We start from the raw sequence: 18,057 nt of genomic DNA, 5'->3' as shown, positions 1-18,057 counted from the left end.
AGACCTTGATGTTAGAACCCCTGTTTCCAGCTGGCAACCATTATCTTGCCAAAAGGTGTAGGGAAATCTTTATTTAAAGTAAACAGCTGGACTTCTCCATCATCAGGTCCCTAGGCAGGGCTGGAGCCCAGCCCTCTCCAGCCTGGCTTCTGGAAATGTCATGGCAGCATTGAGAAACTTCCCAAACCCCTTCTTTTACTTCTTTATGTAATAACGTTGCTGTCAGGAAACCAATCGTGCCTGGTGATATGCAGAACCCCAGGAGTAACTGGCGGTGGTTAAACGGACAATCTCCAGGGGGTGTGATTACAATAAATAAAGTCTGTGGTACAAACAATATTATTTTAAACAACGATTTTTGAAAACTGTGTGCAGCACTTCTGTAATATTTCTTTGTACAAGTGGTTGGGAATACTGCAAGTTATTCAGAAGCATTTCCAATGAAATTCATCTCTTGCTATTTCAGCTGTGCTTTATCATCGTTGGGGACATCTAGACTTGGCCAAAAAACACTATGAGATCTCTCTGCAGCTTGACCCCACTGCATCAGGAACTAAGGAGAATTATGGTCTCCTAAGAAGAAAGCTAGAGCAGATGCAAAAAAAAGACGTCTGATCCTTTTTCCTTCATTTTTTGAGTTTGTGCGTGTTTGCATGAGGCATATCTTTAATGTTATGTGGTTATGTTTAACCATTTAAAAGTCTTACTTGTTTATTTTATTGGGTTTTTTTTTTCTAGGAAAACAAAGACATGCAAAAAGATTACAGCACCAGCAATATAATCTTGAATGCTTGATGTGGTTTTTGCATTGAAATTGTATTTTTTCAGACAACTCAAATGTAAATTGTAAAATTCCAAGTATGAAGTCTTTTTTAATTAAAAATAAAAAGAGAAAAAAATTATCTTGAGCAACTTCAGTAGAATTAAACCTGCATTTGGGATGTGAGCTGTGTTGTCTAAAGACTAGTATTATTAAACCTCGATTGTGAACAAGAAATGACAAACTGACTCCTACAATTTATATAAATATCGACTGTGTCTGTATATTAGAATTTTTATTTAATGACAAGAAAGTAAATTAAGAGCTTTGGTTTTTTAATCTTTTTTTAAACAATATTCTATGAACTTCATTTGTAAATAAATATATTTATTTGTATTTTTATGTTTTGAACAGGGCAAGTAATTGAACGAAGAATGGAAATTTTAACATCTAGTATATTTATGTACTTTCCCCCTCATAGGAAGAAATTCACTCCTGCAGTGTTTTTTGGCTTCTCTAATGTGTGCAGTTTCGTAACATAGGAAATCATGTGGTAGTCTCTGTAAACTGTCCCTGTTAATAGAAAATTCCAGCCATGCTTTCAGCAAAAGCAGGCAGCCTGATGTCTTTGTTTCTGTTACATCCGGTATTAAGAGGGCTACACATCTGTGTAAGTTGCTTTTTTATGTTTTTAACTGTAAAGCAATTTTCCACTTGGCTTAATGGAACTAGTCATTACTATATCCGGAAAATGCAAAAAGTAAATTGTCTCTCAAAAGGAGCCACATTTAGGGAGTTTGTGGTATTTTTAAGAATTGGATTATTTTTCCTGATTTATTTAATCAGAATAATCATGTTTGTTTATTTTACTTTATCCCTCTGTGTATGCTGTTGACCTAATGATTTATGCAATCTCTGTAATTTCTTATGCAGTAAAATTATTACACAAACTGATATAAAAAATGTCATGCTGCCTTGTTATGAGATGACTTTCAAGTTAGTGAACTTTGTGTCCTCCTTTCCCTTACAATGAAGTCAAAGTGACCAATTCATCTAGTATGTGGCTTCTATTTGGTTTTAGGGACCGTTTACTAGAATCGCACTGTGGAGTTGTCCAGGTTCAGAGAATCGGGTGAATAGCTCCCGCACTGAGATGAATTTTATTCTCTACAGTCAGTTTTTGGGGGCCAGATCTGCATAGACTTGTAAATCAGTAATTGTAATTTATGATGGTTGAGGTACATCCGAAAAGAAAGTGCTGGTGCTTGATATACATCAGAAAACACAGTGCTGTGTTTCAGACATTTCTTAAATGGTCCCGAATTAACTGTAACAATTTATAGATCTCGTAGGGGTGGGAGCTGTCTTATTCTTAATTTATGTTCCTATAGTGCTTAGCTTGGCAGATAATAGATGTACTATATGCTTGTTGATTCATTTTTAAAACAAATTCCTTTCTTTAAAACAGTACTTGCCTTTTGAGAGTAAAGAAGAAATATTTCTTGTAAAAGCTCCTTCAGGATTCATTTTCTTTCTACTAATACTGAAAATTTAGTGTCGAATCAAGACGTGTATGTCTGGGGCTCCTGCCTACAGAACGAATCCCTTTAGCTCTCACCTCTCCATCTCTCAGGATTTCCATCGCCGCTGTCTCCTCTCCAGGAAGACACCCGTTTATTTGACTGATGTTCCAGGAAGTCTTTTATGTCTGCAGATTTGGGAAGTGCACCATGCTGGCTCTCTTTCCTTCCTTGTTTTTCCATCTTAAGGTGGCCACCCTCTTTATTTCTTGGGTTTCCTTTCTAACGAGCCTGAAGTGGAAGGCTGTCTCCCAGTTCCCCTCTTATTTGGTATCTTTTTCTTTTAATGTTTTTATTGCTAATCACAGTAGGGGTAAGGGAGGGGGTGTCAAAACAAACATGGGGGGAGTTCCCAGTTTGAGAAATCTGAGAGTCCTCGCCACCGTCCTTCACCTCCCTGGTGGGGAGCATCACGAAACCTCAGAAAGCAGTTTGGGGTTGTTTCTATTTGGTCAACATGTATTACTACTACATTTCTTCCATGTTTAGATGGAGTCTTACATTTATTTCTTCAAAATTTCCTCCTGTAGACATAGCCTACCGTGCCTTGACAGGGTTCTTCAGGGTTCTGATTCTATCACATTTCTTAAGCGCGGTGGTCTTTACGTTTTATTTCAAATGACTGACTTAAAATATCATGCAGAGTTGAAGACCAAGCCCCACAGCAAAGCACTGGATGTCTATGGCCATGTTCACATCCATCAGCTGGGACTTTAGGGTGAGAAAACCTAGACTTGGGTCGTGGCTCTTACACTGTGACATCATAGGCAAGTCATTTAGCATTGCTTAAGCCCCAGTTTCTCATCTATAAAATGGGGATAAGATCTCCCTGAGGGTAATGAGGTAGGCCCAGGAGGCCCTCAATAAATGATAGGTTGGATTTTTGGAAGAGAGTGTAGATTTTACAGCAGACAAATTTGGCCTTAAATACATTCATTCTGCTATTCACTCTACAAATATTAAGTGCCTACCATGTGCCAGAGACTGTCCTAGGCACTGGGAATATGGTGGTGAGTGAAAGTGGACATGGCCCCTTGCCGTCATGCAGCAGTGAGAGACAGTAATTGTCAAATGGTCATATAATTAATAACAGGAGAGGAAGACTGGATCTAACCTGAGTTAGAAGAGGGATCTCTGAGAACATGATTTCTGAACTGAGATTTGATAGGCAGAGAGGAAGTAGATCACTCTAGGTCAGCAGTACTCAACCAAGGGAGATTTTGTCCCCCAGGGGACAGTTGGCAATGCCTAGAAACATTTTTCGTTGTCACAATTCATGGGGCTGAGAGGATGCTAATGTACATCCAACAACGCACAGGAAGCCCCCCTCACAAAAAATTATCTGGTCCAAAATGTCAGCAGTGGCAAGGTTATGGAAACCTGAACTGCACACAGAGAAGAAACAGCATATGCAAAGGCCCTGTGGTGAGAAAGCTAAAGTACTTGGTGAGCAAAGTCCAAGTAAGGGAGAGCACTTGGTGGGTCTGGTAAAGGTGACTAGAGGCAGAATATGCCAGGGTTTGTGGACCACATGGTCTTTATCTTAAACCATGGAAGGATTGATGAGTGGCATTATCAGATTTATATTTTGAAAAGATTACTTTGGCTGTTGGTAGGAAAGGAATTGGAGGGAGGCAGAGAAGACATGAGCAGATCAGCAGAGAGACCATTCTTTGTGTCCAGGGTGGAGATAAAAAGGCGGCTTAGCGTAGCCACATGGCAGTGAAGTTGGAGAAAAGTGGAGTGAACTGAGAAATGTTCGGGGGGTCCAATTGGTGATGGATAGGAGGTAGATTGGTGAGGGAATGAGAGCTGTCAAGGTTCTTCATACAGTTAAGCAGAGAAGGGTAGAAGCCATTGAGAGGGAGAGGCTGACTATAAACCAGAGAAGGCATACGGGCCTTGAGAAGAAAGGAAGGAACGGGACCCAAAATCAGGTACAAAATAGGAAATAAAGCCCCTGTAGGTTACGAGGTCCAGATTTGGACAGATGTAGACACGTCTGTACATTTGTACAGTTGGCCAAACCCCAGTTGCAGCATAGCTGAATTACAAGAATTTTGACCTTCTTGAGCTTCAGTTCTTTCATATAAAAAATTCAGGTAATGGGGCCGGCCCTGTGGCTGAGTGGTCAAGTTCATGCACTCCGCTGTGGTGGCCCAGGGTTTTGCTGGTTCAGATCCTGGGCAGGGACATGGTGCTGCTCATCAAGCCACATTGAGGTAGTGTCCCACATGCCACAACTAGAAGGACCCACAACTAAAATATACAACTATGTACTGGGGGGATTTGAGGAGAAAAAAGCAGAAAGAAAAAAAACAGAAAATTGGCAACAGTTGTTAGCTCAGGTGCCAATCTTTTTAAAAAAAAAATAAGTATCTTTGCAAAAAATGAACAATTTGACATGAACCTAAGCAAAATTTACCTTTTTTGGTTTCTAAGTTGAAATAAAATGCTGCAAAATGACATTTTTGAGGCCATTGGTAAAAAGCAAATTTTTGTCAAATTTCTTAAAGGTTATGATTATGTGAGAATATGTGAATATTTTTTAGAAATAAATACTAAGTCTGTAGAGGTGAAATGATAAGAGGTCTGGGGGTTTGTAACAACAAAAAGAAAGAAAGGGAGGGAACGGAGAGGAGAAAGCGGGCCTCTGCTCATGTTTCCTGACACAATTCTTACAAAATCAAAATCTTACAAAAATGGGGTAAATCATATTTTCATCTTTTGCATACATCTTTTAAATGTCTTTGTTTAATGGTGGACTTCCTGGTTTTATTCCATGTCCCCATCATTTCCTTCCTTGGAATCACAGCCCTAATTGCATTTTTGAGACCCTCCCTATCCTCTTCAGCTGTTTAACTTCTGGAAATACACCTTCCTAAAGCCTAGCCATTTTGGTTTTGCATTTCACAAACTAACTGTATGGCCACTTTCTTCAAAAATCATTTTTTTCACTTTACCAACCAACTTCCAATTGTTGATTAGTATTAGGTTGTTCCAGTTGTCTGTTGCTCCAAAACTTAGTGCTTAAAATAACCATTTATTTTGCTCATTGTGATGGTTAATTTTATGCATCAACCTGACTGGGCCACAACGTGCCCGGGTATTTGGTCAAACATGATTGCCCTAATACACTCATGCAGCTACAAGTTGTGCTGAAATTGATCCCCCAATAGCTCCACTCTGTGCAGTGTGAGGTGGGGTGGCACAAAGGCTGGGGCATGGAATCCTCTGTTTCTCATTCATATGTCTGGTAGTTGATGCTGGCTATTGACTGTGACCTCATGAGGAGCTGCAACCTGAAATACCAACACCTGACCTCTCCACATGGATGCTTGGGCTTCCTCACAGCATGGTGGCTGCGTTCTAAGCAGATGCCTTCCAAAAGGGCCAAGGGGAAGTTGTATTGACTTTTATGATCTAGGCTTAGCAGTCACATAGTGTCTCCTGCCACAGTCACAGGTCCGTTGAGATTCAAGGGGAGGGAACGTAGACCTCACTTCTCCGTGGGAGATATGTCAAGATCTCATTGTAAGATGAGTGCATGGGATAGGAAATCTTGTTGCAGCCATCTTGGAAATATAAGACAATAGCAGTTTACCTTTGACTTCTAGACTAGTCTTTGGGAATTAAAATAATAAGGCAAGTCAGAATCTTGACAGAGACTCTGCCAAATATGATGTCCAACAGATGTTCAGGTCACTGGAGCAACGCTTCACTCCATCTACGTTGTGTTGGTGGCAATTCTGTGATTTGTATTTTGAGACCCATCATTCATGTCCCCCACCTGACCAAGTAGACAGTAGTGACTGTTGCAATAATGTCACAGCTCTCCAGCTCTCTTTTCATCTCCTCTGGTGAGCTGCCACCCCAAAATTTCCATGCAAGTGTCTGTCTTTTTGATTAGTAGGCCTCTTCCCTCAGTGGCCTCTCTCTTTTAAACAGGGTATAGCTTTTCAAAGCCAAAGTCCATCTTGACTCACATCCTACTACATTTTGGATTGATGTCACCAATCTGAGATTGTTTTTACTCTCATATTTTTATTACTTTTTATTTGGAGATCATTACAGATTCACATGCAATTATAAGAAATAATACTGTGATGCCATAAAGCCTGTACTTCATTTCCCCCAATGGTACATCTTGCAGAACTATAGTACAATATCACAACCAAGAAATTGACATTGATACATCCACCAATCTTATCCAGATGTCACCAGTCTTACATGTACTCATTTGCGTATGTAGGTCTGCAATTTTATCACGTGTAGATTTGTGTGGTCAGCACAGTCAAGATACAGAACAGTCCCATCACAAGGATCCCTCATGCTACTTTCATGTCATTACTTTTTTCAAGATGTTTCCTTGAGCACTGACTGTACTAGCAGTGTGCTGGCTGCTGGGGATACGATGGAAAATGAAAACAGCTGGGATTCCCGCCCCTGTGGAGCTTAAAGTCTGGATTACCTCACCCTCACTGTGTACCCAGTTTGGACGTGCTGGTGTAGACATCTGGGACTAAGCATTGTTACCAGGTCCCTCTCCAGGGACTCCTTGGGGAGTCAGCAGGCCCCTCTGTCACTCATTCACATCTTCTACATTTTTGCAGCTGCCCAGGTGTCACAGGTTATCAGGGTATTTCTTTCCTTCTTCTATATTCAAAATTCTCCATTAGTGGGGCTGGCCCGGTGTTGTAGTGCGTAAGTTTTAGGCAATCCCATTTCAGCGGCCTGGGGTTCACAGGTTTGGATCCAGGGCACGGATCTACACACCGCTCATCAAGCCATGCTGTGGCAGCATCCCACATACAAAATAGAGGAGGACTGACAACAGATGTTGGCTCAGGGCCGATCTTCCTCACCCACACACACAAAAATTCTCCATTAGTTGGTGAATCTGTCTTTTTCCTGGAGGCAATGAAACAGAATTAAGTTGAACTTTCTATCCCTTTCATAGGGGCAGATATTGGTTCAGCTGTCTCTGCCTTCTCCTTTGGGCCTTGTATTTATGGTAAAAGCTTCACCAGGCATCAGGGAAAATGAAGAGTTATACTGAGGCATAAACTCCATTGAAGGGTTAGCCATATTGTGCATAGATAAGAGGAATTTGCAATGCACATATTGACCCAAATAGAAGGATCCCAAGAGTTGAGAAACTCTGATTTTCGGTAAAGTGAGACATTTCATGTTACTTGAAATACTCATTAATATATGCCAAATATGATTATGGATTATTACAGGCCCATTTTAAAACCCCCAAAGAGCCTTGTCTTGAATGATCTCTCCCACCTCTAAAATTCTACCAAGAAGATATTAATTTAGGCTATGGCCTCTTTTAAGATAATGTTTGTCACAAAATACAAATCGGAAGCTGGTCTCTAGTTCAAAGGAGAAGAAACAAAGCCCATGTGGGACAGTTTGGTTGAGATGAAAGGGACAAAAAAAGATAATGGTGGAGACGGAAGCCAAGAGAATGCCATCAAATATCAAGGCTCTTCACTTGTTCTTCTTTCATAATCCAATCTCTTTTCTTTAAACTTATAGGAATTACAGTTTATTTTAACATTGGCTGTTTCTCAGAGATAAGAAGTGGGAAGGAGAGAGATTTTTCGCTTTCTACTTTGTAACTCTCTGCATCATTTGAAATAATTTTTCTTAATAAAGGAATATGTGTGACATCACAGAGAAATCTTTATTCAAGAGAGCCACGGATGTGTTTGTAATAAAGCTGCGATAAGGTGTGTGGGTAGGAAGGAGACACCATAAGAGAAATTCAGGTAATGAGAGGCGGTTGCTAAATTGCTTTGCTCAACAGATGAGAGGGATGCTGGGAGACTGGGGGCTCCAGAGTGATGCTGCATGAAAAGAACTTTGGAGGTAGCAGTTTTCAGACCATTGGCCAGACTATGTATGTGCAGTGCAGACTCTTTTCTGAAGCATGCCTGTAAGTCTTCACTGAAATCTATATGCTGTGTGACTCTTGGTGGTTGTCTGGATATAGGTGGCATTTGGGTGCATAAAGCTTGAATGTGAAGGGAAAATCTGTTACACCTGTGTTTGAATTTCGTTCTTGCATTTACCAATTGTATGAACTTAAGCAAGTGTAGTGGGTCGAATAGCATCTCCCCAAAATCCATACCCACCCAGAACATCAGAGTATGATCATATTTGGAAATAGGGTCTTTATAGATGTAATTAGTTAAGGATCTCGAGAGGAAATCATCCTGAATTTAGAATGGGCCCTGAATCCAATGACGGATGTCTTATAAAAAGAGGAGAGGACACAGAGAGACACACAGAGAAAAGAAGCCCACGGGAGGATGGAGGCAAAGATTAGAGTGATGCTGCCACAAGCCAACAAATGCCAGGAGCCACCAGGAGCTGGAAGAGACAAGAAAGGGCCCTCCCCTAGAGACTTCAGAGAGAGCGTGGCCCTGCCCACACCTTGATTTTGGACTTCTGGCTTCCAGAACATCTCTGATGTTTAAAGCCACCCAGTTTGTGGGAATTTGTGGCAGCTCTAGGAAACTTATACAGCAAGGAACAGTCCTTCAGCCCCTCAGCTTCCTCATCTGTAAAATAGGGGCTGGGATTACCTTTTTCACAGAATTATTGAGAGGTTTCAAGGAGAAAATGTATATAAAGTCCTAAACCAGTGCTTGGCACATCGTAATATTCAATAAATAATTGAAAGAGGGAGAACCCTCACTTTTCTTGAGGTTTGTATCCTGTAATTCTATGGCCCAGGAAACAGTCTCAGATTTTTATTTTTATCACTCATGTTCTAAGTCTGATTAGTTCAACAAGTCCTTTAAATGTTACACTGTTTGTCAAAACTGCCTTGAGAATCCTGCTTTTCTAATCATTTTATTTTTAAATATGTGGTATTTTTCAAGGACCAATAAAGCTTTCTGCTTCCTACTTAGGATAAGTGTTTGAGAAAATGTTTTCCCTGTAGCTTTCAATTGCACTTTTATCCATCATTAAAAACAGTTTTGTCTCAGCAGTTGCATTTCAATAGCATTAATTTTGATGAATAGACTTGAGATTTGTCTTGAGGAATATCAAAACTGCTCATTTCTAGAACTTTCTGATAAAGTGTATGGATGATAGCTCTTACAGTGCTGGTCTAGAAAACTGCAGACATCAGCAAACAAGGTGAGCATGTGGAAGAACAGAGACCAGGGTGTGAAATCTATCCTTGGGCCAACTTCACTGACATACATCATTTTTTTTTTTAAGCTTCAACAATTCAATTAGATATAAACACTTCCAACCTGCCATTAGTTACCAGGAATCTGGGATAAGTCACTAAATTACTGCGCACCTCAGGCGTTTCTAATAAAAGCAAGGGCGGTGGTGGTTGTTAATTTCTCCTCTATGAAATGAGAGAGTTGGACTACACCAGTGGTCTTTAAATATTCTTAGATGCTTAACCTTTTTGCTTTAACCTTTCAAAACTCGATCTTAGACAGAAGTCCACTGTAAAAAGTTATAAAAGTGACCTGCTTTGGACGCTTATATGAGTCCTCATAAAAAATCTGTTGTAAAATGTAAGAATGTTTGAAATTCCACCACTCTTGTGGAAATAAAATATTTTGAAGGTTTCTAGTCCTGATATGGCCTAGTAAGGTAAGAAGTGCCTCAGACTGAAAAAGTAAGCTTCTGTTCCCCCGTTCATCAAGCCGAGACAGCACAGATTCAGACAGCTGCGAAGTGACGTGGAAACCACATTTCTCCCACGGACCCGCCGAAACTGGAATGTGTCAAAGACCTGCCTTCTGTGGCCGCGTGAGTGCTGCCTTCTTCCTCACTGAGACACCTCGTTCTGGAAGAGCAGTGACTATCAGATGTGGCTGTTTGAAGTCATCAGTGAGAATGAAACATCCTGCTCTACCTGGAGGATCCTAGCGACTTTCACACACACAAGCAGCCTCAGTCTCGGTTTCCAAACTATTTGCTGAGCTTCATTTAAATGGCGTCTGGATACACCCTTCCACATCTATTGAAACTTTGTGATGTCCAAGGACATAGGACCCTGGGTCCATTCTGCAGTCCAGACTTGATGTTGACCCTCTGCACACAGCCCTGTTTGTCTCCAGCCTGTGAAAATACCACTCCCCCTAAACATCATCCCTCCCCCAAATCTCCAAATTCCATCTTTGATGAGGCATCTCAGGGTTGCTCTGGTGTGTAGTCTCTGCCACTGCAAGGCACCAATAAATCTGACTTTGTCCAATGATGGTTTTGTACTGGAAGATTTCAATTGGGCTAAGACAGGTCACATGCTAATCACATGATCTTGCTCAAGCCATCTAACCCCTTTGCCTCCTCTGTAAAGTGGAGGAAATTCTCTACCTGGCCTTTACTCTACAATGCAAGGGCGAGGATCAGATGTGATAATGTATATGAAGGCTCTTCATGGATAGAACTATATTCACTGGAACTAGCACTTTTAACAAAAAGGTTCAAATATAAAGAAATTATTAGTCCAGATGAGATACACTTCACTGTATACCTCCCAGCTTCCCTGTTTTAGCCCACATGTTAAGGAGCACCGGTTTTAGGTTCAGCTGGATATGGGTTCAAGTCTCCACACTCTTGTTAACCGGCAGTGTGCCTTTGGATGGATTATTGAGCCTCTTGGAGCCATTTCATGTGTAAAATGAGAATGATAATATCTGCTTCATACTATTGTTCAAAGGATAAAATGAGAAGAGTCATATGGTGCCAAGAATGTAAGAGCACTCAATATGTGTAATCTCCTACATGGACAGCTCGAGGGAATCAAGCTTTGTTTCATTTTGTAATGTCTACATTTCTAGGCACCAGGTAAGCAGTATTGTCTTTAAAAAGTTACTTTTGGAGAGCAGGACCAAATAACTTGATTCTGGTTTTAAGAACAATGGTAGTCATTTTACAGAGTTAGAGACTGGTTTGTGGCCTGGTTATGGCTCTTTGCAATGTAATTAGTTTCCATCATGGTGGATGGCAAACTTCGCTGGTCAGACTACTTTTTCTGGGAGTTCTGACAATTATTCTCCTATTCGTGATTAGAAATTTATTCACCAAAACTAATGAAATAACCTCGTATAGTGCTTTACTCCAGTCTTTGCTTGTTATAAAATTACAATAGCATAAGAATAAGGGCACGAATAGCATAAACCATCTCAACTACAGTTGCCTGGAAAATTCCATAGACTTTTTAGAAAAGATATTACATATCTTTTTTGGAGAAAGGTCAATGCCTTATTTTTAAATGTCTGACAGCCACGCACATCATCGTTAAAACATTAATTCCAGAAATACCAGGATTGAATTTAATGTGAATGAATTTAGCTTCATGAGGTCCGTTTTCTTTGCTGTGGAAATTGTTTAGCAGTGGGACCTGTTGTACTAAGTAAAATAACTTGACAGAATGAAAAGAAAGAAAAAATAACCCTGCTGCTTTCAAATTTAACAACAATGTTATAGAGCCAGGTTTAGAAACGGAGCAAGGAATCCAATTATTCGCAGAATATATTTTTTCTGTTTTTAGCACACAGATTTTTTAATTAGCCTAATTAATAGCTCCTACATTGAACTGTAAAGCCTTTTTAAGTTCATATTGATTTACATAGAGAAAATGACCAAAAAGTAAACTTCAATTAAGTAAATATTATTGAATAGGTACCTACTCTGTACACCATGGTGGGAAGTGCTGGAAACTCACACAAAGGATACAGGTCTGTCCTCATGAAACTCAGCCCAGTGGGGAGCAGTCATAGAAATCAACTACTACAGAACAGAGAGGTAGATATTGTAACAGAGGCTGGAGCAAGACACAATAGGGGAGGGTAGACACACTTTTTCTGTGAAAGAGCAGATAGCAGGTATTTTAGGCTTTCGAGCCACGCAGTCTCAGTGGCAGCTCACCAACCCTGCTGCTGTCATGTGAAAGCTGCCATAGACAGTACATAAATGAATGAGTGTGACTGTGTTTTCAGTAGAACTTTATGCACACAAATTTGAATCTCATATAATTGTCATGTGTCATAAAGTATTATTTTTTCTTTTGATTCTTTTTCAAGCATTTAAAAATGTAAAACCCATTCTTAGCTCATGGGCTGTACAATTATAAGTGGTGGGTTGAATTTACATTGCAGGTTATATAGGGCCAAAGATGATTATTTTTAATGATTTACTAGAATGACCCAATAATATTTCAGTAGATTTGATAGTGTTATTCAGTTAGACCTCAAGCTCATTATATAGCCTCCTTGTTCTGTTCTTTATTTCACATTATAACTATAGTTTCAAGAGATGCAGAAGCTATTTTCCCATCTATCGTGTGGTACTTGCAACGCTGGAGGCATGGGGGCAGGGTAACAAGGAGATGCTGCTGGCATCTTTTGCATAATACTGAGTAGCAGTGTATTTAGTCAAATACAAATTAGGCGTTTGCCTTATTACAACAAAGTCTGGAAAACAGAGCTTGGCAATTACATGCTCAGATTTAGATAACAAAAATGGCCAAATGGATAATTCCAGTTAACGGCCAGGTGCTAGTTTAAATCCTTTGAGTTGATAAAGGAACTGTTTGCTGAGTTTTGAACCCAGGCACAGCGATTTGCTGGCTGTTTGACCCTGAGCCTGGAGGGTGCGGGAGATTGTAGGTGGCAGAGCAATGGACCAGAATGAGCAGGGAAACAGCTGATGGTGGGCTGAACCCTTTTCGGGGAGGATCTCACCTGTACCATTTGGACGCAACCTGACAGCCTCTGAGTGAACCCAGCTCCTAAACCCACCAGAACAATCAGCTTGCAAAGGGCTCCCGCGTAACCCACCAATCCTGAGCTGACAAGCCAAAGACTTGTCCAAACTGACGGATCAGTTTCCTTGAGAAACTGTGTGACTTCTGCCTCTCTGAAGGTAGTCTCCACCCCGGCCTTTGCTGGGCAGCTGTGTTCACAGAGACCTCCCCATTGTGGGTAGCCATACACAAGTCAATCTTGCAGAATCTAGATCCCACTCCAGACTTGCGGAACCAGAAGCTGCATTTTTAAACAAGATCTTCAGTTGATTCATGTGCACATTAGTTTGAGAAGCATTGAAGCAAATCTTCAATGAACCATGGTTCTCAAACTTGAAGCTGCATCAGAAGCACTTGTAAAAATGCACATTGCCAGGCCCCGCCCCCAGAGTGGCTGATCCAGAAGGCCTGCAGTGTGGCCTAAGATTCCGCATTTCTAAATTCCCACGTGCTGCTGATGCTGCTGGACTGGGACCACATTTTGAAAACTACTGCTTTAAACTATTTGCTTATGAGTTATTTCTTGACAGTTAAACTGAAGACTTCATCCCACAGAACCTAACCTATGTTGGGTCAGGCTTTCCCACTCTTATCTGGCAGTAAATGCAATTTAACACACCCTGTCACCATCTTTAATTTTCCTTTACTAGAGGAATTATTTATTCATGTATTTGCTTCACTTTCCTTTGCCGACATGATCTTTCTCCTTCAAAAAAGAAAAGAAAATGGAACTATTCTTCCTTTTGAAAAAAATTAAGATGACTCTTACACTTCATAAAAATATTAATGTTAAAATATATACTCATCAAGATTTTTTTACATATTTCAATTTAATGATGAACTTCCCAAGACAAGAAAGAACTCTATGAAAATTACGACATGAATCTGATCTTTTAGATTTCTTGTGGAGTTGTACATCTATTCATAAGACAACTACATTACCATTATTGGAAATGTTTAGATAAAAACCAGATTGTAATAAGATTTCAATCAGTCCACATTCATGAGAAAGTGGAAGGGGCAGAATATGATTCAGGGAGATTATTGCTAGTCCAGTAACTACTTAAATATTTGTGTCTCTGAGGAGGAGGGGACAGAAGTGGCCCTCTCTCCAACTCTGTGCCATTTCTGTCACGTGGGTCCCCAAAGTCGCATTGTGTAAACCCAGTATGACCAGTCTTTAGAGAAAAATTCTCCTTCAGCTTATGGTCTTCACTCCTCTAATTTCTGGGACTCAAATTTAGTCCTAGGAGTCGGGTGACAGTCGGTAAGTCATTTCTGTCACTATCTCCTACAACCACAGTTTTATTTAAAAATGGAGAATTGGGAACTGTGTGGCAGACGATATGATTATCTATATCCAGTATGGTATCAGCGCTGAGCGTGGATGCTGGAGAGTGAGGCCTTGGTGATGTGTGCACCCGGCCTATGGGACGCATCCCGAGGTGTGGGCTCCTGTGTGTGCGGGTGGGTGTACGTGTCCAACGCCGTGCATCCCCAGGTGAGTCTGGGTCCAACACGGAGTCAAGGCTGGCCATGCACGCCCAGGCGGGACGTGCTCTCGCCTGCGTGTCCGCTGGGGGCGCCCCAGGTGTGCGCGCTGGCTTGGCGCCCGTCGCGAGCCCAGGTAAGCGGGCCGGCGCTGGCCGGCGCGGGGCGGGCGGGTCCCGCGTCCCGCCTCCAGGGGGCGCCGCCGGGGGCGGCCTCCCGGGGCGGCTGCGCCCGCCTGGGCCCGCCGTTTCCGCCCGGCTGCCCCGGCCGCCCTCCCCGACGGCGACGCGGCAGCGGCAGGTGAGGCGCTGGGCGCGGGCTGAGCGGGGCCCGGGGGCTGTCCCCGCCCCCTCCGCGCGGAGCCCTGGGGACGCCGGGGACTCGGGGCGTCGTTCCCTGCGGCGCGTTGCGCGGGGGCCAAATCCGGGGCCCGCGGGCCGGGAGAGGGGACAGTAAGGGAGGGCAGAGGGCAGAGGGGGGAGAGCGGGCACAGAGCCCGGGCAGCGAAGGGGACGCGGGCGGCCTGCGGGACCAGCTGGGAGGGAGGCGCCACTGGCCGGTAAACGCGGCCCCAGAAGAGCGTGAGGCGCCGCCCCTGCTGGCCCGGGGGGAGGGCAGAGCGAGTTAGGGACCCCCTCAGTGTAGACGCCGCTCGTTCCTCGGGAGGAGAAAGTACGACCTTTGGGAAGGTGGCTTTAAGAGGCTCTCTCCGTTCAATGAGGCCAACACTTTGCAAAATGCTGTTTTAGATTTTAGAGGTTCCTGTCTGTGAGGAGCCCAAACGCTGCAAAAGAAATCTAAAAACTTCTTCTGTCAGTTTATAAGCTTAGGTTTCTTTGGAGCTGTGGTGACATCTGAATTTTGGGGAAAATTTCTGTTACTGCCTTAAGAAATATGGTTATCGCTGTTGCTCTCTGTTGGCCAAAAGGTAACACCCCAGGTGCACACGAACCTCTAAATATGCGCAGTGTTTTGACCACACCTTCTTGGCACCAGGCTTACTTTATTAATATTGAACTGATGAGAAAATGCACCACACTTGTAGCCATTTTTTAAGGCAGGTTATTCATTTTGCCAAATGTCCCAGGGAGAAATCATGTATCTCTAAACCAGTTGGATTGACCTATATAAAGTGTAGTCTTAGACTCACACGTCCTTATGTACTTTTTCCTGTAGCTGAAGACTCTTCTCCCTGGTTTCATTCAATTTATTGAAATGCTAATATGGAAAGTTCCTGCAGATTGCCCTCATGTTCCCAAAATGCCTTGTTTTCCTGAAAGGACTCCTAGGAGAAACCAGAAGTTTCTGAATAAGCAGACGACCCTGCTAGCAATCATTTGTATTTCAAAAGGTGGGTTTGCAAGGTTAAATTAATTTCTAGTTGGGAGGTTTTCGTTTGGAAATATTTTGGAGTAATTGACCTTGCTAATGAGGGTCCTATTAACAGTGGTCCTAGAGAGGGTGGCTATTCATGTTGGCCTTAGATAGTGGGCTGCGGGAAGTAGAACAGAACAGGGGTAGAAACGGGTCCTGTTTAAGGGTTTTTTTTTTTTTTTTTTGAGGAAGTTTAGCCCTGAGCTAACATCTGCCGTCACTCCTCTTTTTGCTCAGGGAGACTGGCCCTGAGCTAATGTCTGTGCCCATCTTCCTCCGCTTTATATGTGGGACACCTGCCACAGCATGGCTTGATATGTGGTGTGTAGGTCTGCACCCGGGATCTGAACCAGGGAACCGTGGGCCGCCAAAGCAGAACGTGTGAACTTAACCGATGCACCACCAGGCTGGCTCCTGTTTAAGTTTTTAAATTATCTGTTCATTTTTCTGTTAATTTTCTTTAGTAAGAGTTCTTGAAAGTTCCAACCCGTGTCAGCTCTTCCAAGTGGAGTCATTGGAAGGCTTTGTGCCCACAGTTAGCCAGGGCCTTTACAAGGGGGTAGGGCATCCCTGCAGGCTGGCATGGAGATGAGGGCAGCAGTGTTTGAAAAGGGACAAGTCCCAAGGAAAGGTGACAATAAAATGACAAAATCAAGCAATCTTAGCAGTCTTCTCTAGAACATTCTCTATCCAGGGTGAACCTTAAGTATTAGAGATTTTATTAAGAAAGCATCGGTTAAACACGTCTGGCATCTTGCTTAACAGTAATTCCTTCCTTGATTGAAGGTCCTTCTCGTCAGTGAAATGGCTCGGAGCAAGATAGCCTTGTTTAGGTCGGACCAGAGAGCCGTGTAGGCAGAGCTTACTCTGTGTAAGGTGTCACTATATCCCTCCAATGGATTTACAGAGAAGACCCAGTTACTACACATCTCAGGGTTTGTATGGCAGTATGAGGTAACAGACACAGTAAATAGCTAACATGTTAAGAAGGGTGAAGTAAATGCCGACGGGGTAGTGTGCTGTTGGAGCACAGAGAGGTGAATTCTCGCTGGAGGACTTGGGGAGGGTCCCATTTGGGCTGGACCTTGAGTGGAGAGTAGAATTTTTATAGGCAGAGGAATGGAATGGGGCATTCCTGGTGGCGGACACCGTGAGCAAAGTTAAGCTTAAATTGTAACTATGTTTGGAGATAGGGGAGTTCTGATATACTGAGGCTGGACTGGGTGTAAGGAGTGGTCGGCAGGAGGGGTGGGCAGGAGGTGCGCCTGGAAAGAAGGGCTGTCTGGTGATGGACTCTAATTTTTGCTCAAGATCTGATATTTTTTAAATTAAAGCAAACATAAAAGCAGAGGGAATAGTATAATGAACTTGCGTATATCCATCGAATAGATTTAACAATTTATTAAAACGGTTTCTTTTTTGGCCATATCTCCTTCATCTTTTTTGTTGTTGAAGCCGTTTGAATTCCAGACAACATATTTTACCCCTAAAGAGTGCATTATGCACCTCCAAAAAGGGAGCATTTCCTATATAATCATAATACCATTGTCACTCCCTAATCAAATCGACAGTAATTACTTGGTGTTTTCTAAAACCCAGTCCACAGTCAAATTTCCTTGATTGCCTCAGAAATGGACTTACTTTTACTATTGGTTTGTGTGAATCAGAATTCAAACAAGGCACATTTTGCTGAGTATCTGTTGTCTGTTTTAATCTACGACAGGGATTTGGCAAAATTTTTCTGAAAAGGTCCTCTACTAGCTCTTTTAGGATTTGTGGGCCATGTGGTCACTGTTGCAGCCGCTCAACTGCCTTGTGCTGCAAAGGTAGCCATAGACGACAGGTAGATGAATGAGCGTGGCTGTGTACCATTAAAATGTTGTTTTCGAAGGTTTTTGTTTTAAACTCCACCGGCAGGCTGGACTTACCTGAAGCTACAGTTGGCTGTGATCTAGAGCAGTCCCGTGGGCTTCTTTAATGCCAGTGATTTATTGATGTCACTTGGTTGCCTATAGATGCCTCTCGTTCTGGATTTATTTGGCTTTTTGCATAGTATG

The 18,057-nt window shown here is 42.3% G+C and overlaps 2 protein-coding genes across 33 annotated transcripts in view; both read left to right on the top strand.

The window, feature by feature from the left end:
* Positions 1-1,812, top strand: part of TMTC4 (transmembrane O-mannosyltransferase targeting cadherins 4) — a 59,565-nt gene extending 57,753 nt beyond the window's left edge. For 8 of the 10 annotated variants that reach the window (XM_070240452.1, XM_005601323.4, XM_070240454.1 and 5 more), the window contains one exon: positions 467-1,812. In XM_070240452.1, coding sequence (XP_070096553.1) covers positions 467-615 — 149 coding nt within the window. In that variant the 3' untranslated portion in view covers positions 616-1,812. The remainder of the gene's footprint in view (positions 1-466) is intronic. The other 2 variants (XR_011428075.1, XR_011428076.1) reach the window with 1 other exon arrangement.
* Positions 1,813-14,769: 12,957 nt separating this feature from the next.
* Positions 14,770-18,057, top strand: part of GGACT (gamma-glutamylamine cyclotransferase) — a 47,520-nt gene continuing 44,232 nt past the window's right edge. For 2 of the 23 annotated variants that reach the window (XM_023621786.2, XM_023621785.2), the window contains exons 1-2: positions 14,793-14,926; positions 15,803-15,977. In XM_023621786.2, the coding sequence (XP_023477554.1) occupies positions 15,842-15,977 (136 nt within the window). In that variant the 5' untranslated portion in view covers positions 14,793-14,926; positions 15,803-15,841. Of the gene's footprint in view, positions 14,927-15,802; positions 15,978-18,057 lie in introns of all 23 variants that reach the window. The other 21 variants (XM_070240447.1, XM_070240446.1, XM_070240451.1 and 18 more) reach the window with 20 other exon arrangements.

Source organism: Equus caballus, chromosome 17 (assembly GCF_041296265.1).
Source record: "Equus caballus isolate H_3958 breed thoroughbred chromosome 17, TB-T2T, whole genome shotgun sequence".
Taxonomy (NCBI): Eukaryota; Metazoa; Chordata; class Mammalia; order Perissodactyla; family Equidae; genus Equus; species Equus caballus.
This window is presented reverse-complemented; position numbering and strand designations above follow the sequence as displayed.